Source organism: Pteropus alecto, unplaced genomic scaffold, assembly GCF_000325575.1.
Source record: "Pteropus alecto unplaced genomic scaffold, ASM32557v1 scaffold196, whole genome shotgun sequence".
Lineage (NCBI taxonomy): Eukaryota > Metazoa > Chordata > Mammalia > Chiroptera > Pteropodidae > Pteropus > Pteropus alecto.
The window spans coordinates 2228337-2255645 of NW_006439717.1; the positions used below are offsets into that span (position 1 = coordinate 2228337).

General features: G+C 54.6%; 1 protein-coding gene across 4 annotated transcripts; it reads left to right on the forward strand.

The window, feature by feature from the left end:
- Nucleotides 1-722: 722 nt before the first annotated feature.
- Nucleotides 723-23805, forward strand: RAPGEF3 (Rap guanine nucleotide exchange factor 3). 4 transcript variants are annotated; one of them, XM_025050290.1, is made up of 29 exons: nucleotides 741-1379; nucleotides 1839-2051; nucleotides 2352-2405; nucleotides 8607-8660; nucleotides 8745-8851; nucleotides 9049-9170; nucleotides 9322-9490; nucleotides 10122-10206; nucleotides 10533-10593; nucleotides 10711-10787; nucleotides 10978-11124; nucleotides 11569-11681; nucleotides 11946-12034; nucleotides 12336-12414; nucleotides 12616-12766; nucleotides 12842-12924; nucleotides 13755-13794; nucleotides 16458-16539; nucleotides 16827-16973; nucleotides 18907-19004; nucleotides 19481-19606; nucleotides 19695-19876; nucleotides 20135-20225; nucleotides 20364-20414; nucleotides 21388-21475; nucleotides 21822-21886; nucleotides 22338-22392; nucleotides 22495-22566; nucleotides 23348-23805. In XM_025050290.1, exons 1-29 carry the CDS (start codon nucleotides 1374-1376, stop codon nucleotides 23464-23466), a joined length of 2826 nt encoding a protein of 941 aa, XP_024906058.1. In that variant the 5' UTR covers nucleotides 741-1373; the 3' UTR covers nucleotides 23467-23805. The 4 variants fall into 4 exon arrangements, with proteins under 4 accessions (XP_024906060.1, XP_024906058.1, XP_006916911.1 ...); XM_006916849.3 differs by lacking the exon at nucleotides 2352-2405 and having other exon boundaries at nucleotides 743-1379; XM_025050291.1 differs by lacking the exon at nucleotides 741-1379 and having other exon boundaries at nucleotides 1914-2051; nucleotides 2333-2405.
- The last annotated feature ends 3504 nt before the right edge of the window (nucleotides 23806-27309 follow it).

Genomic DNA, 27309 nt, shown 5'->3' on the forward strand with positions numbered 1-27309 from the left:
AAGGGGTACGGATTGCTAGAGATGTGTTTTCCCCAGCCCAGGCCGGCTTAGCAGCAAAGGGAAAGGGACAGAGATGGGGCCAAAAGGGAGCGAGTCCTAGAAAGCCGGGTTTGGGCGTGTGCCTCTTTCCAAAACCCTCATTAACTTGCTGAGCAATTACCCGGCCCCGCGGGAGTCGCTGTCGCGGAGCCACTGTCTCTCTGTCCTCTCAGAAGCAGGAATTGGGCAAAGAGGGCGGCGCTGGGCCACTCGCTTAGTGGTGGAAACTGAGGCCCCAGGAGGCGATGAGCCTTGATACAGAAACTGCAGGAGCCTGCAGCCCCGGGGCTGGCATCCACCCACCCCGCCGCCAGGGAGCGCGCGGTGGGGGGTGCGGCACTCTAAACCCCTCGCTTTTCTTGAGGCTCAGCCTCAGCTCCCGCCCCCATCCATCCCGAAGCGCAGTCCTTCCTCTCCAGCCTCAGCTTCCCCAACCCAGCCCGGGGAGGGCGGGCGGGTGGTGTGTGTGCGTAGGGCGGGGAGTGGGGGGATGGGGTGTGTGTATGGGAGAGCAGGGGTGGGAGGCTGGGTAGCGGGATTCCCCACGGAAAAGCAGCCCAATCCCTCCCTCGGCCTGTTCGAGACCCTGAACCGAAACAGGAGGCAGGACGCCCCTGGCCGGGAAGCGGCCCCAGCCCGGATTTCCCTCGCGGGTGGGGCTGCAATGACTCATCCCCCTCCCCCTTCCCCCGGTTTCCTTGTTTGCATTTCTCCGCCCGGCCACGTGGCGGCCGGTGCAAGCCTCTCGCCGCCGCTACCCGGACACCCTGGCCCTGCTGCCCCGGCACACACCCCAGGGCTGCTCCTGCCCCCGAGGTTTCTCAGGGCTCCGGCTCGTGCCCGCTCTGCGTACCCGAGTCCGGCGGGACTCCACCCCTGCGGGTCCCCGGCCCTACGCCCTCCCCTACAGTAACGCCGGGCGTCTCCTCCCCGCCCCCTCGGCCTGTCCGGGAGGGGAAGGGGGCGGGCAGCGCAGGGGGTGTGACAGCTCCCGCCCGGACCAGTGCCAGCTGCAGCCTCGCTTCAGTGCCCCGTGCCAGCTGGCTCTTTCGACTGGGACGGAGGCGAAGGCTCGGGGCTCCTTGTCGCTGGGGGAGGGGGGACTTCCCCCAACGCCCCCAGCCCTCTACCCACCCAAGAGGAGCCTCTCCACCCAGCTCTGCCTCTGGCTGCTCTGGCAGCCGGGCTAGCTGGAAATTGGCTCTGGTCACTGCGCCTGGGACTTAGAAGCCCTCACCCCTCCAGGATCCCTCTATTGGAGCTGACGGGGCTCGCCGGGGGTCCCCTCAGCCTTTTGCTAGAGCCTGCATGGTTGGGCGAGCTTGAGAAGGAACATGAAGGTGGGTAAGGTGGGGGGCAGGGGCAAGGACTAGCAGGAGAGGAAGCTGACACGGTGGGGAGTTTGGGTGGGAGAGAGCGTTGGGCAGAGGTGAGGGAGGAGGGGAGAAAAAGGGCTTGAGCTGAAGCTGCATTGCTGGGGAATCAAGTGAGTCCATCGCCTCATACTGGGAGGTGGTGGAGATCCCCACAGGGACTTGGGCAGCGGGGTGGGGCAGAAGTCCAAAGAAGACCGGGAAGGAGCGCACGATCTCCCGCCAGCTGGAGACCCCTAAGTGCGCCAGACCGGCAGGCCCCAGTGAAGGTCTTCCTGTCCCTCCCCCTGCTCCTGGCAAGGTTGCGTGAGCACCACCGCCAGACTAGTCCAGCATACTCTAAGGAAGTGGTGCTGCCTGGGGCAGTTGTGCCCTGGTCTAGCTGCCCCAGCCCCATGGCTGTCTGCCTTCCTCTTCTGGTCACAGGTGGGCTGGCCAGGTGAGAGCCGCTGGCAGGTGGGCCTGACTGTGGAGGACAGCCCAGCTCTGGGAGCGCCACAGGTGGGAGGCCTTCCGGACGTGGTGCCAGAGGGGACCCTGCTCAACATGGTGCTGAGGAGGATGCACAGGCCCCGAAGCTGCTCCTACCAGCTGCTCCTGGAGCACCAGCGCCCCAGCCGCATTCAGGGGCTTCGCTGGGTGAGTGCCAATAGTTTGCAGAGGCCAGGGACCAGGGCTGGAGGGGGTCTGGTCTGGGAGCATGGGCCTACTACAGTTGGCCCAGCTTGCTCTGGGGGAGTAGGGGTTACTGCTGGGTGGACAGTGGGTCAGGCAGCTTGGCTGCAGTGTGTGTGGGTGGCTCACACAGCTGCACCGAGTGTGTCTGTGTGCGTGTGGTGCCCAAGTGCCCCCTTTCAGGATTGGAGAGAAGAGGCAAGGGATTTGTCATTTATCTATCACCTCTCTGTGCCTTGGGTTAGGTGCTTGTGTGCTCTCCAGGTGGGGGTGAGAGTCATGCATGAAATACTGGAGGCCAAGTCAAGTGGGGGTGAGGTAAGCTTGTTTGCTGTTCTCGATACATCACCGTGGCAGCATTCTTACTGAACTGCATGGATTCTTTTCGATCTTGGGGTGAGGTGGTCATGTGAACACTGCTTGGCATCTGGCTTTGGTGGGGAGGGGCTCAGGGATGGATTCTGAGAAGTTTGGAGAATCTGAGATGACTAGCGCTCGCTTTGACAGTGAAAAACACCTCTGGAACTACAAGGGTGAAGGAGAGAGCAGGAGGGCGAATGGTGGGGTGGGGTGCAGGATAATAGTTGCAGGATCGAAATCAGCAGAGAAGATTTCCCAAACCACCAAGACTTACCTTGGGGTGAGGTGGTCATGTGAACACTGCTTGGCATCTGGCTTTGGTGGGGAGGGGCTCAGGGATGGATTCTGAGAAGTTTGGAGAATCTGAGATGACTAGCGCTCGCTTTGACAGTGAAAAACACCTCTCGGAAACTAAGGGTGAAGGAGAGAGCAGGAGGGGCGAATGGTGGGGTGGGGTGCAGGATAATAGTTGCAGGATCGAAATCAGCAGAGAAGATTTCCCCAACCACCAAGACTTACTAGAGTGGCTTCACCTGAGATTCAGTGTCTCATGTGTGCCCATCTGTGTGTGGGGGTGCCGGGAGTGCACTTGGGTAAAGGGATAGAGGGGTGCTGGGGAAGCAGGAGCGGATAACAGACTTGGGACAGCTCATCTCTTATGGACAAGTCCCACGGAGTAGAGTGACCACCACCTTCTGCCTCCTTTCTCCTACTTCTCCCAACCAGTATTTATATTTACCAAAACATGAGGCTGAGTTGAGGAAACTGAGACCCACCAACATGAGGGAGTCCTCCTCACAATCTGAATTGATAGGAGAATCTAGGTAGCAGTCCCCAACCCCTCCCTCCCAGGGTCTTTCTGATAAGGGGCCTCTTGGGTCTGGGTCCTGCTCAAGAAGGGGCTGTAGAGGGCCAGGGGAGCCAGTCACTCCTGGACTTAGCTGTTTCCCCTACCCTCTCCTGGTCACTGGCAGTAGCTATTGCTTGGAGCCAGTGAGCTGGAACACTCCCTCCCTCCTTCCCTCTCAGGCTATAATTACTTGTGCATTTCCTGTCCCCTTCCCAGCTTGTAGAGGCAAGGTGGGGAGTGGGGGGAAGGTCAGGTGCCAGGACAATGAGGTCACTGGAGGATCCCTTGGGACTCAAAGTCTGGGAGGGGATGGAGGAGGCCGCCAGGCTGTCTCCTGACTCCCTCAGCCCCCCAGAATGGAAGGGCTGGTGTGCTTGGGGAGGCCGGAAGGGTGGGGGTGAGGGTTGCTGGAGTGCAAATGGGGTCAAAGGCACAAAAACAAGGCTGCTCCCCTACCATGGAGGAGAGCAAATGGGGATTGGTGATTAGAGGGAACTTAGATTTTTAGGGCTAGGGGCAAGGGCCATACCCTCTCCTGATGACTGTCTCTGGGGAATGGGGGTGGAGTGGTTTCATCCCATTGCGTCTGTGTTTAAGAGGCTCTGGGTACCTGTAAAGCTGTACCTCTGATCTCTGATGATGCCTTTGGTCCATGAAAAGCTCACATGAGGGACAAGTGCCAGGCAGGGAGTATGCAGGGTGGAGGGTGATGTTGTGAGGTGGTGGAGCTCAGAGTCCCAGGAGGATGGTGTCGGGAGTGATACAGGCCATGCCTACCTCTTAGAAAACCAAGGAGGAAACCCATCAACCTCTCGAGGCCTGAAGAGGGCACTTTCTGTTCCTACTAGACCAGTGAAAATGAAAGCAGGTTACAGCAGGAGGGCCTGAGGTTAGACACAGAAAGGACTTACCAACCCTGGCAAAGGTGACCTTGGAATGAGATGGAAGTATATCTTCTTTGAAAAACACGAAGGGGAGAGGAGAGTGTCTGGTGTCTGGGAGTGAACAGAGGGATCCTTCTGTTTAGAAGCAGGGGGCAAGATCAGGATGACCTCTGGTGGGTCCCACGAGCTCAGAGAAGCCTGGGATGCTTCTCTTTGATTATTTTGGGGGTGGTGTCCTTGTGCTCTAACTCAGAAAACTTGCTTCATCCAACTTGTCCAAATAATTGTAGTAGCTAATAGTTTTCTAGTATTTATGTCCTAGCTACTATTATAAGAGCTTTACCTTTATCATATTAAATAATCTCACAATAGCCCTATGAGATAGGTACTAATGTCATCAGCTCATTTGAGAGATGAGAAAACAGGCACAGAGAGGCTAAGTGACAGGTCTGGGGTTACACAGCTGCTAAGGGACAGAGCTGGATAATCTGGCTGCAGAGTCCAAGCTCAGGGTATACTTCCTCTTACTGCAGATGGTAACGCTGACACCCTAAAGCATCCCCCCACCCCATGCATACTTTCCCTGTCCTACCACTCATAGGCCTGGCCTGAGACCCTAGCCATGGCCTAAAGGAACTGGTCTGACAGGTCCCCATGTGCCTCTCTGGCTCTGTGCCTGCCCCACCAGTGGGACTCTGACACTCAGCGACAGGGAGGGAGGGTAGGGCAGTCCATGGCGATGGTGCCAGGGGAGCTAGCTAGCACCTCCTCTTCTACCCTGAGTCATTACTGTGCAGGCATGAGAGGAGGCGGGGTGGGCAAGGGCCTTTATCTCAATTCATACCAGCTACTTCTTTCCAACTGAGAACCCATAAGCTGACACTCAGAGTCATCAGATTAGGGTCAGGGTCAACCAAAGAACATTTCTTGCACTATGCCCAGGTAATAGGTGCCCATTATGAAATAATGACGTTTAATTAAGTTATTTAACATTCATTAAGCAGTTACTACAAGCCAGGCACTGCTCCATGTGCTTTCTATTATTGACTTGTTTGATCTTCATAATAACTCTACGGGGTAGGTACTATTATCACCAACCCCATTTTATAGGTGAGGAAACTGAGGCACAGAGAGGTTAATAAACAGCCCAAGGTCACACGACCAGCTGGTAATGGGAGAACCAGGATTTGAACCTAGGCATCCAGCTCCGAAGCCCACACACTTGACCACTGCCCCTGAACAGTACCCCTACCCTTATCCTAGGAAGTTCCCAGTGCACAGGAACATGGTAGGGGCCCAGAGGGACTATAACGAACCTTGTTTAACCTAGTGTTTTCCAAGCTTACTTGCCCATGGAACGGTCCTGTAGAGGCAGAATACCTCTACTATCTCAGCTTCCATGGCACAGCGTGGGAAATACGGGGTAGGTGCCATGGAGATGGCAGGGCATAGTGGCTAAGTGCATGCGCTTTGGAAGCAGACAGGCATGGTGTGAATCCTGGTACTTCCGTTTACCAACTCTCAGGGCAGGTTATATAACCTCTGAGCCTCCTTCTCTCTAATGTTTGAAATAGGAGACAAACGCCTACTTTCAGGCTCTGCCTTGGTAGCAGCTATTCAGTAGGATCTTCCATTTCTAAGCAGTGTGTGACTCTGGGTAAACTACTTCATCTCTGGGCACCTGCTTTCCTAGGCAAAATGAGAGGGAGAGCTTTAGGTCCCTTCCTCAGCTCTGATGGGCCAGAGCCTCCAGCCTCTGGCCCTTGTGCTCATCCCCTAGGGCAGGACAGGAAATGGTTTGAGCAAAGCCTGTGGATCTGGGACCTAGGTTGTGACCAGCCTGGCCTCATGACTTGGCACGTCCCCTCCTGATATGCCCTCTGGGGTCAGAATAATACCAGGAAGGGAACGGTGCTGAAGCCTGGGTTGTGGGCATCAAAGGGGGTTGGGGCAGGGACTGAGGCCACCTGGGCATTTTGAAATGAACAACAACAAGTCATTAGCATTCAGCACTGTTTGTTCCGACACAGGGGCTGGCTGGGTAGCCTTCCTGCCCTTCTTCCTATCCCAACTCCTCCTCCTCCTCCTCATTTCCTGTTGCTAAGTCTCCAGAGCTGTGTCTGGCACTGGGCTAAGCCCCATGACCCAGGCAGGGATACCCTTGGGACACCTAGTGACTTCTGTCCAGCGCTGGGCCAGGCACCTATACACACCAGCCTCAGGCCTCTGCCTGGCACACGGTGGGTGGAAGACGCTGGGACCAGGGGAAGGGATTCTGGCCCTAGGCCTGGTTATACCCCAACTCCCCGGCCAGGTTTTTTTCAGGGACCTGAGAGCAGATGGGAAAGCAGGAGAGAGAGTACTGGTAAGAAGGGGGAAGAGAGGCAAGAGGCAGGTGTGGTGGGTGGAGTGAGACCAAGAATGTGAGCACTTCTGGTAGGAACTCGAGTTTATCCATGGCTATCTGGCTGTCCCAAGTATGTGTGACTGAGTTATCTGGGGCACTTCGCCTCAAGAGTTTTGTTTCCTCATAAATCAAAGAGGACAGATAATACCTGCCCTGCCTAGTTCACATCTGATCCTGTTTAATATGGGATCAGAGGGAATCACAGAGATGCTCATGCTTCGTAAACTGTAAAATGCTCTGCGTTAAGGAGGTTTCTTAGAGGGTAGGGCATCCTGTCCAGAGATGTCTGCAAATTCTCATTCTCAGGTGGCAGGAAAAGAAGGATCGGGAGGGGGCTTGCATGGTCCATATCCTAGGGTGCACAGGCTGGGGAGTCCTGGATGGCTCGATTGATACCAAAGGCAGGAAACTTTGTTAGCCAATGTTTCTACATAAACCCTGTCTTCCGGAGCCCATCCTGTGTGCCACCAGGCCTTACTCATTCTTTGCGGGTTATGGACTAGCAGCAGCATTTCAGAGAAGAAAGGGGCCTTCCAGCAAGCAGCCGCCCTTTGCTGTACAGATGAGTAATAATAGCTAACATGTACATACAACAGTATGCCAGGTAGTGCTTTGAGCATTCGATGTGTATTAACTCACGTAATCCTTCCAAAAGCCTGAATTGGTATTATGAGTGTTTTATAGATTTTATGGACAAGGAAACTGAAGCAGGGAGAGGTTAAATCATTTGTTCGGGTTTGCACCCCTAGTAAATGGAGGAGTAGGGATTTGAATCCAGGAGCCTGGTTCCAAGGTTTGTGATAACTACCAGGCTACACTGAGGCCCACGCAGGGCAGGAGGTTGACCCACAGTCCTGTGGTTGGGGATGAACCCTGACTAGGGACCAGGCCTTGTGACCCCAGCCCAGGAGCAAGTATTCCAGGCCTCCCAAGCCTCTCACTACCTGGCCCGTCATGGGCCTTCTTATCTCACAGCCTCATGTTCTTCTAGGTGTGGTTTATCTGGGAGCCTGGACACACCTGGGCCCTGAGTAAGCAGAAGGGGGATCCTGAGGTTTTCAACTGTGGTGATGCAGAGCTTGGGTCTGGAAGGAAGACAAGGGTCTGGTGATAGGGTAGCGGAGTAGGGAAGAGGTGATGTCAGGCACATGAGGTGCTCAGTGAGCATTTGTTTACAGTTGTCCTCCCTTATCCACAGGGGATACATTCCAAGACCCCCAGTGGATACCTGAAACCGTGGATAATTCCAAACACTATAGATACTATGTTATTACCTATACATACATAGCTTTTCACTTAAAGGAAGCACTTTACAGCTTTTCTTTGGCATGTCTGAATCACCGGCATTACGACTCTTGTGTTTTGGGGCCATTATTAAGTAAAATAAAGGTTACATGAACATAAGCACTGGATACCATGACAGTGGATCTGATAACTGGGACAGTTCCAAACACTATAGATACTATGTTTTTACCTATACATACATACCTTTTCACTTAAAGGAAGCACTTTACAGCTTTTCTTTGGCATGTCTGAATCACCGGCATTACGACTCTTGTGTTTTGGGGCCATTATTAAGTAAAATAAAGGTTACATGAACATAAGCACTGGATACCATGACAGTGGATCTGATAACTGGGACAGCTACTACTAAGTGACAAATGGGTCGCTAGCGTACTCAGTGTGGATACGGTAGACAAAGGGATAATTCACGTCCTGGGGGACAGTGTGAGATTTCATCATGCTACTCGGAATGGTGCACAACTTAAACCTTATGAATTGTTTATTTCTGAAAATTTCCATTTAATTATTTCAAACCACGGTTGAGTGCAGGTGACTGAAACCTCAGAGAACAAAACCACAGATAAGGGGATACTACTGTATTTGGTGATGAGTAGCTAAATGGATGTGTTTGGAGTCAGGGACTGGATAAGGGGTGGGAAAGATGGGGGAGGGGGCTCCAGGAGTCGGATTTGAAGGCCTGGCGCTAACACGCAGACTCTTCCCACTGCCCTCAGACGCCTCTCACCAACAGCGAGGAGTCCCTGGATTTCAGTGTGAGCCTGGAGCAGGTATAAGCCTGAGGGTAGGCCTGGGAGGGGGCAGCATGACCAGGGGGTCAGGGCCTGAGCCAGCTATGCTGCTTCCTCTTCCAGGCGTCCACAGAGCGGGTGCTCAGGGCTGGGAAGCAACTGCATCGACATCTCCTGGCCACCTGCCCGAACCTCATCCGAGACCGAAAGTACCATCTTAGGCTCTATCGGTGAGTGGAGGCCTTGCCTGCCTCCTCACCCACCCCCTCTATTTCTCTTCCTTTCGTTCTATTCCAGGCATCTGGGTTTGGCTCTACTAGCAGAACTGGGGCTGGGCCTAAGAATGTCCCTTTTGGATGGAAAGTTCCTCCCTCTCCCTTCCTGCCACTTGAGTCTCCTTTTTTTCTGTCCCCTTCAACTTTTATAGGCAGTGCTGCTCCGGCCGGGAGCTGGTGGATGGGATCTTGGCCCTAGGGCTCGGGGTCCATTCCCGGAGCCAAGCCGTGGGAATCTGCCAGGTGCTGCTGGATGAAAGTGCCCTCTGCCATGGTGAGACTGAACTCTGGGCTAGGCACCCGGGGCCAGGCAGTCCTGCGGAGCAGGTGTCTAGATGTGAGGAGGGGTGGGCCTTGCAGTGGGGCCTCATACCTACATGGCCTAATTTGCTCTCCTCCACCACGCCGGGGCCTCTGCCCCCCAGTGAAACACGACTGGACCTTCCAGGACCGAGACACCCAATTCTACCGCTTCCCTGGGCCAGAGCCGGAGCCAGTGGGAGTCCACGAGCTAGAGGAGGAGCTGGTCGAGGCCATGGCCCTGCTCTCCCAGCGGGGGCCTGATGCCCTGCTCACAGTGGCACTGCGAAAGTCGTGAGTCAGCACTCTGCACCCTGAGACCCAGGTCCCACTTGCCTCCCAGACTTTATGGTTCTCAGTTTCATCTCCAAGGGAAACCTTTACTTTTTGCTGAGGGAAAGGACCTTGGCTGGACTAGAGGCCTGAGCTCTGGTCTGCATTCTGCCACAGATTTGCTGTATGATCTGAGCCCTCCTTCCTGGCACTGAACCTGCTTCTTCCTCTGTAACTGAGGCTGTGGGGCATGTGGCCTCCTAAGACCCTGCCCACTCTGAGGGGCAGCAATGGCCGAGAGAGGATGGCCTTTGGAGTCAGCAGGCAGGTCTGGGTTCGAATTCCAGCTTCACTAGCTACTAGCTGGGTGACCTTGGGCCTCTCCCTGCCAGCTTCCTCTTCTGTCAAAGAAGGATAAGAATACCCACGTCATGGGGTTGTCATGAAGGCAGATTGAGATGATGCATGTGAAGCACTTAGTCCCAGGTCTGGTACAGAGTGTGTACCTGGAAAAGGCCGGCTACTTACTGATAACGATCCCTGCTGAGGCACTGGCTGGCCCCAGGTCCGTGCTTGGTGGGTGAAGTGGCCCTTGACCCTGGCCTCAGGCCCACAATTCATTCTTTGCTTCCCGGCCCTCCCGTGCCTGAAGCCCGGGGCAGCGCACAGACGAGGAGCTGGACCTCATCTTTGAGGAGCTGCTACACATCAAGGCTGTGGCCCACCTTTCCAACTCGGTCAGTTCGCAGAGCCCCATCCCCCCTTTCCCCAGGAGCATCCTCTTCCTGTGACCACCCCTAGGGGGCTCCAGCTGCTGGGCCGGATGACACTTTCCTCCCCTTCCACCTATGGCTTAAGAATTTCTATCTGATTTCCTGCCCCAGCATCCTTGTCTGAAAGTCCTCTGCTGCTCTTAGCCCATTTCCTTCCCTTGCTTTCATCTCCCGCCGAATCTCAGGCCACCTGACCTGGCCACGTCTCTCCCCCTGAGCACCCATGTCTTTGGACCCTACCTCTTCACCCCCTGGACTCAACCACTGACCTTCCTCTCCCTGCCCCACAGGTGAAGCGGGAATTAGCGGCTGTTCTTCTCTTTGAACCACACAGCAAGGCGGGGACTGTGTGTAAGTCAAAGAGTTGAGGAACGCTGGGCACGAGGTGTGGGGTGGGGCCTGGACATGGGTGGAGGGCGCAGAGAAGAGCTGGGTGCCAGGGTTGGGTCTGATCTCTACTTCTCTCAGTGTTCAGCCAGGGGGACAAGGGCACCTCGTGGTACATTGTCTGGAAAGGATCTGTCAACGTGGTGACTCATGGCAAGGTGAGTTCTCCCTTCCTCCCCAGACCCCTGGGTTGTAACTGCTCCCTGGCCCGTGTCCTCGTGGGCAGTGCCTTTGCTGGACCCAGGATGCCGATCCCTGAGGTCTTCTGCCCTGGTGCTTCTCCCCACCATGGGTCTGGTTCATGAAGGCTGGGGGAGTGCGTGGGCTGTGACTAAGGCCTGGCCGCAGGGGCTGGTGACCACACTGCACGAGGGAGATGACTTTGGACAGTTGGCTCTGGTGAACGATGCACCCCGGGCGGCCACCATCGTCCTGCGAGAAGACAACTGTCATTTCCTCCGTGTGGACAAGCAGGACTTCAACCGTATCATCAAGGTGCCATTGCTGGGGGTGGGGAGGGGCAGGGACATGGCAAGGACACTTCCCTGGAGACGTGGTGTGGGGCAGGAGGAGGGACCAGAGACAGCCTGTGAGGAGCAGGAGAGAGAGCTCGGAGATGGTGGCCGGGGTGGGAGCATAGCCTGGGTGCTTGAGGAGGTCCGTGGCATGAGCTCTGTGAACTCTGGGGGCAGTGTAATGGGGAGTGGGATCATGGACGAAAGCCAGGGTGGGATGGGCTGGAGGAGGGGCTAAGGTTCCATATAGGACACGGGTGGGAGTGCAGGAACATCCGAGCTGTGGGCGGTGAGTGGGGTGGTAGAAGGGCTGAGGGTCCTTGTGGGACTCAGGGTCTGGAATGGGGGAGGTGGGGGGAGAGGCCCTATATTGGGGAAAGGAGTCATGGTGTGTGCCGAGCATCAGGTGTGGCTCGTTCTCTAGGATGTGGAAGCAAAGACCATGAGGCTGGAAGAACATGGCAAAGTGGTGTTGGTGCTGGAGAGAACCTCTCAGGGTGCTGGCTCTTCTTGCCCCCCAACCCCAGGCAGGAACCGGTAACACACGTACCATGCTCCCACTTCACCCCTTCTCCTTCCATTTCCCGGGTTTTACTCCCTTCCCCATGTCATAGCCCTGTGCGTTGGTCTCCTGGGGGTGGAGAGGCATCCAGGAACTAAGATGCACCCCCTGAGATGCACCCCCAAGGTGGGGCAGGGCTGGCAAATAGGGAAGAGTGATGTGACTGATTATTGATGCCTGCCCCGGCTGTGGGAGGGGGCAGTGGTGGCACGGATGCTTGGAGTGGCTGTTTTCGCCAGGTACACGGTGATGTCTGGCACCCCAGAGAAGATCCTGGAGCTGCTGCTAGAGGCCATGCGGCCTGACTCCAGTGCTCATGACCCAACAGGTAGGGGCAGGAGACACCTTGCCTGCTCTCTGACTAATTGGGTGGTCAGCACAGGCTGGGAGAGGGCCAGGCACCTGCATCTGATGTCATCGGGTGCTGGATTGTTATGTGGGGCCAGCCGGCAGGAAGTCCTCATTCCTGTGCTCTTGGCTTGGGTGGGGAACGTGGTCACAGGGGCTGGGCATCGCTGGTACCTTGCTCGTGGTAGGATTGAGTGAGGGACACCCCAGCTGTACCTGTACCTGTGCTTAGTGGACTTGACCTCTGAAGCCCCGCCTGTCCCCACGTCCCCACCCTACAGAGACATTCCTCAGCGACTTCCTCCTGACCCACAGCGTCTTCATGCCCAGCACCCAGCTCTGTGCTGCCCTCTTGCACCAATATCCTTTTTGCCTCAAGGTGACTGGGATGGTGTGTAGAGTAGGGAGAAGGAATTGCTCACAGCATGGCTGTGCCAAACCTTCTGAAGTACCAGGCACATGTCAGGCCCAGGTTGTCAGCAGGCCCTGGGCATCCTGCTCCTCCTTGACCCAAGGCATAAAGGGTGGTTGGACGTTGTGGTTCCCTTGACTGGTGCCCACCTTTCACGTGGAGCCCGCAGGAGGCAGTGAGCAGGAGCGCAGCACCTACATCTGCAACAAGAGGCAGCAGATCCTGAGGCTGGTCAGCCAGTGGGTGGCCCTGTATGGCCCCATGCTCCACACTGACCCTGTGGCCAGCAGCTTTCTTCAGGTACCTGGGAGTGAGGCAGGGCTGGACCAGGCTGCCCGGGTGGACAGCATCTCAGTGAATCTTGGCTCCTCCCAGAAACTCTCAGACCTGGTGAGCAGGGATGCCCGGCTTAGCAACCTGCTGCGGGAGCAGTGGCCAGAGAGGCGGCGACACCACAGGTGATGCTTTGGCTCTCAGTTAACTTGTCATTTGCAGGCCAGGCAGTGCCTCGGGGACTGGGAACACCAACTCTGGACTCAAACACGTGGCTTTAAATCCAGGCTGCACCACTTAGGGCTGTGCTGCTCTGAGCACGTTACCTGCCTCCCTCTCAGGGCTTCGGGTTCTTGTCTGTAAACTGGGAGAGCACTTACCTCATCGCATGGATGGGATGAGTTACTGCACATTCAGAGCTCAGAGCAGCGCCTCGCCCATGGCGTGTGCCATGCAAGTGTTGGCTATGGTTGCTCATTTGTCTAGTCCTGCTCATTTCAATTAGTTGTTCTCACCTGTCCTCTTGCTGTTCACTCTCACATCACGTGCTCAGTCATTTTCACACATCACAGTCATTCGTGTGTCATTCTCCTATTTCAAGTGCACCTGCTATTCTCACTTCCTCCATTCTTCACATATTTATCATCGGGCACCATTGGCGCCAGTTCCTTCCGGCCCCACCCAATATATTTCCTAGAGTCTACCTTCCCCTTCCCAGACCTTTCCATGGGGCAGCTGAGGTTCAGGGAGAGCTCACTGGAACCAGTGCCTGCTCCACTTGACACCCAGGTCCATTCCCTCTTGAACTCCTTTTCCATCCCCTGCTGGCCTGGGAAAATCACAGAATCCAGAGTCCTGGTTTCAGCCCCAGCTTTGCCCCTTTCTAGGTAATGGTCACCGAGAGCCTCGAGCGAGGGTGGTTGGGATCCAGAACGCAAGGCTCCTGACCCTGTGATATCCTGCCTGCGGGGTTCTCTGGCCTCCAGCCTCACCTCCCTTCTTATTTGCCCCATAGGTTGGAAAATGGCTGTGGGAATACATCTCCTCAGATGAAGGTGTCTGCTCTGAGTCGGCTCCTCTTACGTCTGTTGGCCCCTGCTTCTTTCTTCTGCTCCTCCAGGGACCATATGGCCTCTCCTTCAGCCCCCATCCGAGGGGCTCTGTGTGGGCAGGTTCCCCATGCACAGACCCACCCTTGGATCTGGGATGGGTGTTCACATGGGCTGTGTGTGGTGCTGGGGCCAGGTCCTACAGGGATACTGAGGTCTAAGGTCACCCCTCCACTGCACCCCAAAGGGCTTCTATTCTGTGTGGGAGGTAATTTATGCTCACACTTAGAGCAAGTTGGCAGTTCTCACCTGGGAGGTGAGACTCGGTGCCTGAAAGCAGCCTCTGACACCCAGCCATTCCTGCCAGAGGAAGGCAGGTCCTTCCTGGGTGTCAGAGGTGCCCAGTGGCAGGGGTCCTGGGGAGCAAAGGGGAACAAGAAGAGGCGACGAGCTAAGAACTGGTTGAGGAATGGTGAGAGAAAGGACTGGAAAGGTAGGTTGGGGCCTGTTCTAAGGAGTGCTGCTTTGGGAATAAAATCCAAATGCCTCACCTTGGCCTTCTAGGTTCCCCGTGCCCAGCTGCCTCTTTTATTTCATCCTGTCCTGCTTCGACCTGTCGGAGATGCTTTTGGGCTTTTTTTCTTCTATAGACAAAACTTGTTTCCACCTCAGGGCCTGGAACTTTCTTTCTCTGGTTCTTTGCCTACCGGGATCCTTCTTATCATGTTGAGCTCAGCCAAAATGTTGGGTTCCCAGGGAGGCCCCCTCCCATCTCTCTATCCAGAGCACCCCCTCCCACTGGCCACTGCCCTCAAAGGTGTCCGCTTTGATTTTCTTCAAAGCATTATTACCATATGGAGCTGTTTTATTTGTCTAGTTGCTTACTGGTTGTTAATATCTGTCACATCCCACTAGTCTGCTGACTTCACATGTGAGGGGCCTTGACCTCTGTTTCCCCTGGGCCTGTGGCTGATGCTCAGGAACTAGCATGGAATGGCCCTCATGTGCTGGACACTGTGCTAGGATCTGACATACAGTGGTGGGCTGGGAGAGCCACCCTTGGCCTTGAGGGGCTTATAGTCAAGCAAGGCACAGAGCTGCTGAATAAACTCATGCCTTCTAAGGGCCAAGACAGGGGTCTCTGAAAGCAAGGAAGGGAGGGGCTGGCTCACGGTCAGAGTTGGGGGGAGCATCCTGGGAAGTGACTGCTGGAGCTGAGAGCTACAGGGTGAGGTTGGAGGGAGAGGAAGACTCTAGGCAGGTATGAGGGGCAGGGGAGCCCAGCCATTAAGAGCCCTGGAGGAGGGTGTGCTAGAGGGGACACCAGGGGACACCAGGGAGGTGAGCAGGGGCCAGAGCATGCAGGGCCCTGTGGGCCAGCGTGAGGGGTTTGGTCCTTATCCTCAAAGCAATTGAGCCATTGGAGGTATTTGAGCCAGAGACTGACAAGATCAGATTTGTCTCGATTAGGTCAGCTAAGCAGCCTGTGCTTATCCACCAGACGGCAATGCCCTTGAGCCCAGTTAGGAAGCTTCATCTGGCTCTGGTCAGGCAGAAAGTTTGGGCCGTTGTAATAGATAAGGTGTGAGGATATGTGGGGGGTTGGCCTGGGCTGGGGAAGGGGATGCAGAGAGACGCATTTCAAAGAACAGTCCTAAGACAAAGTGAAAAGCTGTGGGGAAGTGGAGGAGGCAGGAGCCTTGAGCCCAGGAGAATGACCAGCAGGAGTGGTCTGGGAGGCAGGATGAGGGGATCTGAGGGATGTGCTCACTTTGGGGTGATGGAGCACAGTTGCAAAAGAATCCAGGAGGCACTCGAGACCATGGCTTGGAAGAGAGTTCAGTGCTGGTGGTGTTTTGAGAGAGAGAGAGGTATGAGAGAGGCTGTGAGGCACTTCAAAGAGAGCTCTGACATTTGGAAATCTCACAAAGAACCATGGGCTGAGGTCTGAACCCGACCTGCCACATTCAGAACTGGGAAGATGAGAGTCAGTACAGGAGTTGGAAAAGGCAGTCGGGGTGGGCAGAGGGACTGTGTTAGGGAAGCCTTTGCCCAGCAAAGGCTGCCCCATCAGCCCACTGTGGTTGAGGCCCACAGAGGAAGGGTTGTGGGGTTTGACAGGGCAGTTGACTCGGTTGAGTGTTGGTGGTTAAGAGCACAGAGGGAGGGAGGAGCAGGTTAGGATCCAGCTAGGCTTTACCTTGGGGATGTTCTTAACCTCTCTGAGCCTCATTTATGTCATCTAGAAAATGGGAATAATAGTGTTTTTGTCAAAGAGCTTTTGTAAATATTTAGATCCTTAGAACTAGCCTGTACTTAGCCCAGCATGTAGCAAATGGCAAACTAGCAAATGGTGGCTGAGGTAGGAAAAGGAAGAGAAAACCAGGGTCAACACCTGAGGTGTGTTCCTATTAGAACAGCTCCGGGCCTATTTGGCAGAAGGGTTAAATACACATAGAGCGGCAGGCGCACACTTGTTCTTAGCCCTGTTCTGTCTCTCATGAAGCTTCAGTCTCCAGCACCTTACCTGGCTCAGGTTCATGCAGCAAGCAGAGCCTGCAGGGGTTGTGCATGCTGTGTGAGTCCTATGCTTCTGGTGACAAAGGCCCCTCCCCGGCCCTGCAGGCTGTCATCTGTGTCCTCTGGGTCTTACTTTCTCTCCCTCTCAGGCCCGGAACATGCCTGCTTGGCTCCCCAGCCAGGACGAGCCCCTCCCCAGCAGCAACTGTGCCATCCGAGTTGGGGACAAAGGTTGGTGGTCTGAGCCAGCCAGAGCATAGCCCACACACTGCTGTCATCATTCTTGACCGTGCCGTGCCTAGTGGAGGATGGCATGCTGTTCTCCTTGGGGCCTCCGTTCCAGATTCCCCCTCACCTCAGCTCAGGGCCTCCCACTTGCTCTGCGCAGCCTGCCCACCCGGCTTCTCAGCACCCTTGCCCATCCTTGGGACCCCTCCTACTGCTTGCTGCCATCTCCCTCCTGGTGTGAGGGGACCAAGCAGCCCCCTCCCACAGCTTAGCCTGATCTTCCTCTCCAGTCTCCTATGACATCTGCCGGCCGGACCACTCAGTGCTGACCCTGCAGCTGCCTGTCATGGCCTCAGTGAGAGAAGTGATGGCAGCATTGGCCAAGGAGGACAGCTGGACCAAAGGGCAGGTGCTGGTGAAGGTCAACTCTGCAGGTGGTGAGTTGTGTCTCTGGGTAGGGTGGCCCCAAGGAGGGGTGGGCCTTAGAGCCATATCTAGATGCCCTGAATTAAGATCATTATCATCTTTATCATCATCAGTGTTAATGATGGCTGATGTTTATGGGAGGTTGATGATGTCTCTTCAAAGTGCTTTATGTGTGGTGCTCAACAGCAGGAACTCTGGAGCCTGCTGCACTTGACCCCAGTCTTTAGCCCCCTGTCTGTAGGCTTTTGGGCAGGGTTACTTTATCTCCCCCATGCTCTGTTTCATCATCTGGAACATCAAGTGGGGATGATAAGAGTGCCCGCTTCATAGAGAGTTGTGAGCACTAAATGAGCTTGTCTGTGGAAGTGTTTAGAATGATGTCTGGCACATAGCACTCTGTAGGTATTAGCTGCTACTATTATTATTATCATCCTTATGTATTCATTTAATCCTAATAACAATCTTATGAGAGAGGTACTTTTATCCTATTTTCAGATAAGGAAACTGAAGCTCAAGGGGATTAGGCAATTTCCCCAAGTTCATATAGGGAGAGTATTGCTAGCCTTTGAATTTAAGTAGTCTTCATTCATAAGTCAGTCAGCAAACATATTTGAGGGTCAGCTGTGGGCCAGCAATGTCTTAGGAGCTAGAGGTGCCATGGCAGGTAAGATAGAGCAGCTTGAGATGGTTAAGAGCATAGACCGTGGACTCTCAGACCTATATTGGAAGCTGAGATTCATTGCTTCCTAGCTGTGTAATCCTGGGCAAGCTGTTTAACCTCTTTGAGCCTCCATATCCTGTCTGCCAAATGAGCACTATAAGTGAATGTATCACACAAGACCCCTGTGACTATTAATGAGATGCTATGTGTAAAGCGCTTAGCATGGAGCCTGGCACAAAGTCAATGCTTAGAACAGGGTGGCAAAAGGGTTGTTAAGACCTGCCTTTGGAGACCTGGGGATGTTAAAAACCACTGTTGTCTGTGAAGAATGCAGCCCAGGTCTGACAGTTGGAGCCCAGGGTGGGCTGGAATTAGAGACATCCAGAGAATAATAGTATGGAGTGGAGACAGAAAAGCAAAGCCTTCTCCCTTCAGGAAAAGGGATGAGAGGATGAGGTCACCTGTGCCTTTGTGCACTCTGGGAAGCATTGCCCTCTGGTGGCCACCTGGAGAGTTGTGGCTGCCCAAAGCCAGTATTTATTGAAACCCTTCTGTGTGCCAGGCACTGTTTAGTGCACTGATCTCAAGATTGTTTTGATCGATACACTTGTCAGTAACCAGTATTTTACTTAAACCCCCTACTATGTGTATATTTGCTTATAAGTCACATACATAAATTCTTACACTACCATTATGTCATTATAAAGCTGCACACAAAATAGAGAAGCAAAACATGAGAAAAAGAAATTCAAATAGAAGAGCTAATATTTTTTCCTAGACACATGGATGGCCTTGTGTACCTTACTTTGGAGTCTGGGGACTCATACATGGCTAAAAACACAGTCCCAGTCCATAGGAGCTGATGAAAATCGACACCAAGACTTCTCTAAGGCATTTCCCAATTTTCTAGAGCTTTTACATATATCACATACTTATAGCCACTATTTACATAAGTTACTTTATTTGATTGTACATAGTCGGGGCAAGACTTATTGTCTCCATTTGACGGAGGAAGAAACTGAGGCTCAGGAGGGCTCCCACTTTGCCCAAGATCTTCCTGTCTCACTAAGCATCCCCTCTCATCCTCCTTGAGTATGCGTCCCTGGTCAGGGTGGATGCATAGGCACATGCACCTGTGCATTTAGAGCACCTGCCCAGGTGTCCAACCCTGATATTGGGAGAAGAGACCTTCCAGCCTCCCAAAGGGATCCTGCACCCTGCCTCCAGCTATTTCCTGGCCTCACTCCTGTCCCCACCCAGCACAGCCTCTGCTCTCTTTGCAGATGCCATTGGCCTTCAGCCAGATGCCCGTGGTGTTGCCACATCCTTGGGGCTCAACGAGCGGCTCTTTGTTGTCAACCCACAGGAAGTACATGAGCTGGTAGGGATAGGCAGTGTGCCAGGGCCCAGGGAGGATCTGTGTTTTGTGGGTGGTTGGGGTGGGTGCTGAGGGAGGTTCACAGAGAAGACAGAGGGGGTCCTGGCTCTGGCTGCTGCTGGGCCTTAAGTGGGAGGAAGGAGTGGGCCTCAGCTGATGGGGGAGTCCAAAAGGTGGGGGAGGGGAAGAGCTAGTTGGGAGCTCTTAAGGAGAAGGAAGAAGGAAGACCTGCCCTCATTAGGGGTTCCCCAGGGGACAGGAGCCCTACAAGGAGGGAGTCCCAGCACTGGGGAGCTGTCAGGAAGATGCCTCCTTGGGAAGCCCCATCGTTCAGAAGCCCCTCCATTCCCCGTAGCACCTTTGTGCTCCCCAGCACTCTTCTGATCATGGGCGCAGAGTCTGTCTGAAACTCCTTCCTCCAACGTGGCACCTTTTCCCTGGATCTTTTGAACACCCCCTGAGTACTCTCCCACTTGCAGACACCACATCCAGAGCAGCTGGGGCCCACTGTTGGCTCAGCCGAGGGGCTAGACCTGGTGAGTGCCAAGGACCTGGCAGGCCAGCTAACGGACCATGACTGGAACCTCTTCAACAGTATCCACCAGGTGGGGGGAGCAGAGCTGAGGGGAGGAGGGCAGGTGGCGGGGCACCCTGCCTGGTACACACTGATCTCCCATGCTGCCTCCCATCCAGGTGGAGCTGATCCACTATGTGCTGGGCCCCCAGCATCTGCGAGATGTCACTACTGCCAACCTGGAGCGCTTCATGCGCCGCTTCAATGAGCTGCAGTACTGGGTGGCCACGGAGCTTTGCCTCTGCGCTGTGCCTGGCCCACGGGCCCAGCTACTCAGGAAGTTCATTAAGCTGGCGGCTCAGTGAGTGCCTGCAGGGGTCTAAGGGATGTGTGGAAGAGTCCTGAGGCCACTTTTTATTAACCCTGCCCCCGTCCCTGGTCTGTATGTTGCCAAATCTGCTATCCCCTTGCTTCCCTGGGTCCCCTGGAACCTCTGCCTCCCCATCCCATCCGTCCAGCCCCAGGCCCCTCGGAGGCCTCAAGCCTGTCTATTGTCTGGATGTGGGGCTCTGTGGGTGTGGCTGTGCCCCCTGAGGGTCTCTGGGTCTTCTACCTACAGCCTCAAGGAACAAAAGAACCTTAATTCCTTCTTTGCTGTCATGTTTGGCCTCAGCAACTCGGCCATCAGCCGCCTGGCGCGCACCTGGGAGGTAGGTGTGACTTGGAGGGGTCGGCCAGGGCCTCACCCCCCCGCCCAAGGTCAGTCCCCATGCTTGTCCTGGGAGTCCTGTTGGGGAAGGGGTTCCCATCTGAGAGCAGTGACAGCTCCATCTGCCTCTCCTTCTCAGCGGCTGCCCCACAAAGTCCGGAAGCTGTACTCGGCCCTTGAGAGGCTGCTGGTGAGTGTGGGGCCTTGGCTTCTCCCTCCAGAAACCCTGATTCTTGGCTTCTCAGCAGCCCCTCTACCTGTCTTTGGTCACTTCCAGGATTCCCAGCCCTGGGCCAGGGACCGGTTCCCTTTGGCCTGTGAGTTTGGGAAGCTGGCTGAGGATTGGGGTATTTAGCATATTGGGGATGGGGTGGGGACATTTGCTGTGGCTGTGAGGTCCTGTGTGAAGAACCAGGATAGGGCCCTGGGGTCTAAGGTGCCAAGGGAGCATCAGGGGGAGTCTGGTCTCCAGCTGACCTGCCTCAGGACTCAGGAAGCAGGTCCAGGCACCAGCATCCACAGTGTGTCAGGGTCTGTCAGCGGCCTCTCAGGAAACTTGACTAGCCTATGGTCTAGACAAGGTCAAGAGATGAGTAAAGAGTTGAGGAGCTAAATGCTCAACCCCCAGGAGTTATTATTATTATTTTTTTGACAGTGTTCAGGAGAAAACTGGCACAGAGATGCTTTTATCAGCATCATTCTGGGAGCTCTTGAGAAAAAAATTCACCTCATGTGGCTCAAGAGTTTCAAAGGGATTTACCCACGAGACAGAGAGAGAGAGAGAGAGAGAGAGAGAGAAAGAGAGAAAGAGAGAAAGAGAAAGAGAGAAAGAGAGAAAGAAAGAGAGAGAGAAAGAGAGAGAGAGAAGGAGGAAAGGAGAGAGGGAGAGGGAAAGACCCATGAAACTTTAGGGCCCCCATGACTAATGGCCATGAAGCTTCCTTGGGGGCTAATTGGAAGCCAGGAAGCCCCGTGCACACATGGCCTTTCCGCCTGCTGCAGATCCTGCCTTGTTGAGATCTGGGGCTGAGGAGAAGCTGAGCTCCGAGGGGATGGGCATATGGCCCTCCTTGTTGGCATGGGACATTTGGTTGTGTTTTGGTGTAAGGTGGGTTATGGCGTAGGGGGCCTGCCTTCTCTCACTGTGGCTTCTTCCTTTCCAGGACCCTTCATGGAACCACCGAGTCTATCGACTGGCCCTCACCAAGCTCTCCCCGCCTGTCATCCCCTTCATGCCCCTTCTTCTCAAAGGTAAGGGGACCAGCGCTTACCTTCCAGCCTCCATTCCATCCACCCCAGTGGCTGTCTGTATGTCCACCTAATATTCTCTGAGTGATTCCAATATGCGGATACCGTGGGGAGCACAAAGATGAATTAGGAGTTCACAGGCTAGAAGCAGAGTTAGGACATACAAATAGATATTGGTGACATGAGATACAAGGACATTGCTCCAGGAAGTCAAAGGGAAGCCAGAGGAAGAGGGCAGTATGGGGGTGGGACAGGCCTGAAGCTCCCCATTATTGACCCCTCACCTTTCCTGGGCTGCAGAAAGGGGAAGGAGTTTGGGGACCTTTGAGCAAAACCCAACTCTTTGCAGACATGACCTTCATCCATGAAGGAAACCATACCCTGGTGGAGAATCTCATCAACTTTGAGAAGATGGTGAGTTCAAGGAGAGCTGCCACTGGTATGGGTTGGAGGATATGACTATGGCCTTGGAAGGGGCAGGGGGTGGGAGAGAGGTTAATGTTATTAATAATATAAATATGAATGCTTATTTTCAAATAGCCCCTGCCTTATTCCATTGTATACTGGAGGGCCTGGTCTCTATTGCGGGGTGCTGGGGTGATAGCTTCAACTATCTCACCCTTCAGCGAGAGTCCCTCCTAGGGCTCTCCCTCTCTAAGCCCTTCTTGACCTCTGTTCTTTCTGCTACCTGGTCCCCGCTGGGCCTCTGTGTGCGTTGGGGCAAAGCAGACACGACCCCACCTCTTACAGCCTCCTAGTCTCTAGGAGCACCCTGCTCAAAGGGAGTTTGGGTCCCCAGCTGCCCCACAGCCCAGGCCAGGCTTCTGCTCTCAGGCCTGGTCTCACATCCTTGACTCGTCCACAGAGAATGATGGCCAGGGCTGTGCGGATGCTGCACCACTGTCGAAGCCACAGCAATGGTGAGAGGACTGGTCCCCCTGGGTAGGAGCCCCCCAACAATATCCCCTTCGTGGCTACAGCTTGGCCCCGTCTCCTTGACTCTCTGCTCTCCCCCTCCCCAGTGCCTCTCTCACCGCTCAGAAGCCGAGTCTCCCACCTCCATGAGGACAGCCAGGCGGTGAGGATTTCCACATGTGAGTAGAGGCAGGGTGGGTACTAATGACTTAGCCATGGCTGGCAGGTACATTATGTACATTACACCGATAACTTCACGTCATCTCTGTGAGGCAGGTAGAACGTTATCCCAACTTAAAGATGAGCAAACAGGCTTGAACGTTGAGATGACTTGTAGAAGGCCACACTAGTTAGCAATAGAACTACGACCCAGGCCGTCTTACTCCAAACCTGCATTTTTAAAATTGGTGCCTCAGTTGCATGAAATGGGGTTAATCACAATCCACAGTTCATACCACACTGTCATCATTAGCCCTTTATTTTAGTATGTATGCATTCTTATAATATGGCCATCTCTGGACCCTATCCAAGGATGAGCGCACTGACAATAATGTACATCTCTCAATGTGATGTCCCCTCTCCTGTCCCCTTGTCTCCTGGCCCATGGTATCCACTGCCCTAAATTTTGAGTTATCCATTTCCCTATTTTTAAAAATAGATTTATCATATATGTACACACATATACATGCATGTATATCTTTAAAATGACATTTTAGTTTTAGTTGTTTTTGAACTTCGTAAAAGGGGTATTATGCTCTATGTAGTCATGGGGACCTGCTTTTTGAGTCTGTGCTCTTAACCACAGTGCTTTTTTGCCCCCAGATCAGTGGGAGGCAGGGGCAGCAAGTGGCCAGATGGGTGGTAGAGGGCAAGAAGGCCTGTTTGCTCCTTAGAGGAGGAAGGAATGGGCTCTGCAGAGTGGTGTCGGTGCCCTCCCTGACTGCTTCCCCCTGCCCCCAGGCTCGGAGCAGTCCCTGAGCACCCGGAGTCCAGCCAGCACCTGGGCTTATGTCCAGCAGCTGAAGGTCATCGACAACCAGCGGGAACTGTCCCGCCTCTCCCGGGAGCTGGAGCCGTGAGGAGTGGGCTGAGGCTGGAGCAGGCACTTCCTGTTGGCAAAGTCGTGGCACGCCCGGGCCAAGGGGCCCGCAGGCTGGCCACAGCTGGGCAGGGCTCTCCGCGGAGTGGACCTGAGGCCCTGGACTGGGCAGCATGGAGGCAGCCGTCCCTTGTGATGATTGGCCACCAAGGAGGACCTCTGAGTGGAATGATCCGGGGCCCAAGGCCAAGGAATGGGGGACAGAGAGGCCCTGGAGTGGGTGGGAGAGCGGAGCAGGCGCTGGGACTCTGTTCAATAGAGAGCTCTCCACACCAGGTTTTTTCCAGATTCTGTGCCTTATGGCTTTGTTGTCCATCCATCTCCTGGCCCCTGTGGTTTGTTTTCCGAATGGACTGGGAGAGTGTCTGCATGTGTGTGGCATGTGTGTGGCAGGGGCAGGGCCGGTTGTGGAGAGGGCATGGGAGGGGAGGGGGGCCGTTCTGCTTTTCTTTCCATAGCATATGAGATAAACAGCTGGGTGTGGTCAGGGCTGTTTGTGCAGGAGTGGTGGTCCCTGAGGAGCCTTATTGTTACCGTAAATTAACAGAGCTGCCTGTGTTCTGAGGCCAGCCCTGTAGGGGTGTGGCAGAGAAGGCTACGAGCGGAGGAGGAGGTGCCGTGCCCTGGAATGGACCCAGAGAGGCTGACGGAGCAGCCCCACTGCCTGTGCGTGGGCTCTGGGACCAAGGCAGGGTTCCGGGATGGCTGGCTGCTGTATAAACCTAATTCCCTCTGGTCACGGCACCTGCCAGAGCCTGGAGCCCCTGTCAGTGGCCAGCAGCATAGCCCTCAGCTCTTCTCGGTGGTCTGAGAAGACTGCTACAGCCCAGCTCCTTCCACATCCTCCTCCGGCTCCACTTCCTGTCCCTCTGCTTAGAGAGTACATCGCCCTGTCCAGAGGAGCTCACGCTGGACTGAGGCCTCCAAGAGGTAGCCAGGGATAGAGAGGATACCGAAGCAGAGGCTTCTGAGGGGGGCCCATCCCTTGCTGAGGCCTACCAGGCTTTCAGGTGGTCAGGATATCTGTCGGTGATGAGAATGGTCCCAGAAAGCTGTCAGTATTAAGTCCTCTCTTCAGCATATCCCAGGGGAACCGGGTACTTCGAGGACCCCTCCTGCCCAGCGAGCTCACCCGATGAAGCTCCGGTAGGGCCTCCCTCCTCTCTGTTCCCTGTGGCACTGAGCCTGGTAAGGGGAGGTCCACCGTCTGGCCCCAAGAGGAACCCCTCAGCCTTGGGATGACCCTGGAGTAGGTACTAAGCAGCAGGACCCAGGGCATATGGAGGAAGCGGGGCCCGTACTTGCTTAGCAGGTACATCTGCCAGAGCTCAGGCTGAACACATTCCCGCCTCCCTTCGCCCCTACACTGCCAGACGGCCCATCCCTGTGCTCAAGGAGACATGCAAACTGCTTCTGGAAAGCATCAGGACTCTTAGCAGGAGGCGGCACAAAACTGGGATTAAAGCTCAGGTGTCTGAGTGAATCAGAACATGTCAATGAACAGTTCTCTGCCTCTATTTCTCTATCTGTAAGATGTGTGTGATGATCTCAGTCCAGTTCTTAGTGACAAACCAGTCAAATTGCAGCCCTGCCTCTGCAGCTGAGGTGACAGCCACGGGCAGTCCCGTGTCTTAGACTTGACGGAGGGGCACCATTGCCTTGGGTGAAGTTGGGCAGAGCCCACTCCCCAGGGAGGGCCTGGAGTAGAGCAGGCGATGGGGGTAACCAAGCCAGTTCCCTTGCCTGTGGACGGAGATGAAGTACCACTGGGCACAGAAGCTTCCAGAGCTGAGCAGTCACAACACGAAGCTTCAGCCTTGGTGAGTCAAACTCCTAGGGGCTTTCTGCTCTTCTAAACCCATTCATTGTCTGTCAGGGTTTCACCAGGACCAGCCAGCTGGCTGTGGCCCTTTGCCATCTTTCCTTTCAGACTCAAGGGCGAGACCAGCCCTGTAACGATGGGAGCCAAGCAAGGTGGGGGCCAGTGTCCCCATCAGCAGTTTTTCTTTTCTTCTTTATGGTCACACCTACATCCTGATGGAACTTTGGCAACTTTTGGATCTCCCTTCAGCCTTGGACTGCCCTGCAACCTCCCAGCTGCTTCATTCTCTTGGGTGGGACACTTTTTGAGCCAGTTGGGAGAGGCCTTGTCAGGAGAACAGTGCCCAAGATGGCAGAAGGAAGGACACACTGGGTGCCAGAGGCTCCAGCGACTGGGCTGAGTCATCTCAGAGGAGGGAAAGGCTCCAGGCCATAGTGACTCTTGCTCTGAGGGTTGTGTCACCTTCTGTCTCCTTGATTGCCCGTGCAGGGGTGGGTGGGGTAGCCTCTTCTCGTGTCCTAGCAGCCCAGGCTGTGTGTAGGGGGCTTCCAGTGTGTGTCCCAGCTTCAGGAGAGCTGTGATAGGAGGAGGAATTTATGGGATTGTTGGGAGAAAAAAGTGTGAGATCAAGCCTTAAAAAAGGTCCCTTACCTAAAAGGAGATAAAGCAGAAAATGTGTATATCCTATGGGAGAGAACAGAATGGACGAGTAATTCCTCCTCGAATACGCATACGTCCCTGCTCCTCCTTTACCCTCTTATCCTTAGCTTCTCTGTGCAGGCCTGGGGCAGGCTGGGGCCAGGCCAGGACTCTAATTGTGGGGTGCACACCAGGAAGAGGCACACCTCCAGCAGGCTGAGCAGGATCTGGTGAAGGGGTAGGGCAGGCTGGGGAGCCCTGGCTCTGGCTGCTCCAGCTTCTCTCCCTGGGATCCAGCCCTCCCCTCTATCCCCAGTCCCTTCCAAACAGGTCAGACACTGAGATGGTGATCCAGCACCCTCCACCCCACTATTCTCAGTGTGGAGTTTGAGCTCGAGGGTGGGGGAGCGTGTTAACCTGCTTTCACATTCCTGGTGGCTTTTGTGTTCCCAAAAGCCCTGGGCCTCTGGCTACTCTGCTTCCCAAGCTGCAAAGATTAATCTTCTTAATATTGCTGTTATTCCCAGTATTTATCTTGCTAATAGATTTGAATAGTTTTCATCCTTTCTAGCACACTTTCACTTCTATTATCTTATTTTTACCCTGATGATAGGGCAGGTATTTTTACCCCTGTTTACAGTCAACGATACTGAAGCACAGAAAGATTTGCCTAAGGTCACATCACTGGTCAATAACAGGGTGGACTGGTGAAGGAGCTGGATGTGTTTCGGCCATGTCCACACTGTGGCCTTGCTCACCCATGACCTTTCCTCGTGCCCTCGACACTCCAGATGTAATCTCCCTGAACCCCAGCATTTTATAGACCCAGGCATATACATTCCTCTCTCCCCTCCCTGCTCCCCCTCTTCATTTTAGAATACTTACTGTGGGCCTGATAGGGGCTCTGTGAATGAGACAGGCAGTCCTGGTCCCTCAGGGAACAGACCACCCAGCAGGCAGATACCTGCAGAGTAAGGCCATCAGAAGGCACAAGGTGCCAGAGGGCAAGTCCAGAGAATCGTAGATGCCTCGGGCTGCAGGGTCTCACTGCTCACCCCCCAGCATTTAGGCCCACAGATGCTCCCACGTTGGAATGCAGGTTCATAGCCCATGTCACCATGTTCCCGCAGAGCCCTGCACACTAGCCAGCAAGGCTCTGCCTCCTAGAACTGAGGGTGTTCTCAGCTCCACAGTGGTACAAGCTACCAGATGTTCTGAGTATCAGGTATGGGGGTTGACAGCTGGGGCAAACTCTCTGACCTGTCAGTCCTTGATCCCTCCCTTTGTTCCCTGGACATATAGGCCAGAACGTAAATACTTTTTCAAAAATGTGTTCTTCTACACAAAGTTCTGGGTTTCTCA

Coding starts and splice junctions, on each gene's coding strand:
- RAPGEF3 (XM_025050290.1), top strand. Junction 13,795..16,457: donor ATACATCTCCTCAGATGAAG/GTGTCTGCTCTG, acceptor TCTCCCTCTCAG/GCCCGGAACATGCCTGCTTG. Junction 20,415..21,387: donor CGGCCCTTGAGAGGCTGCTG/GTGAGTGTGGGG, acceptor CTTCCTTTCCAG/GACCCTTCATGGAACCACCG.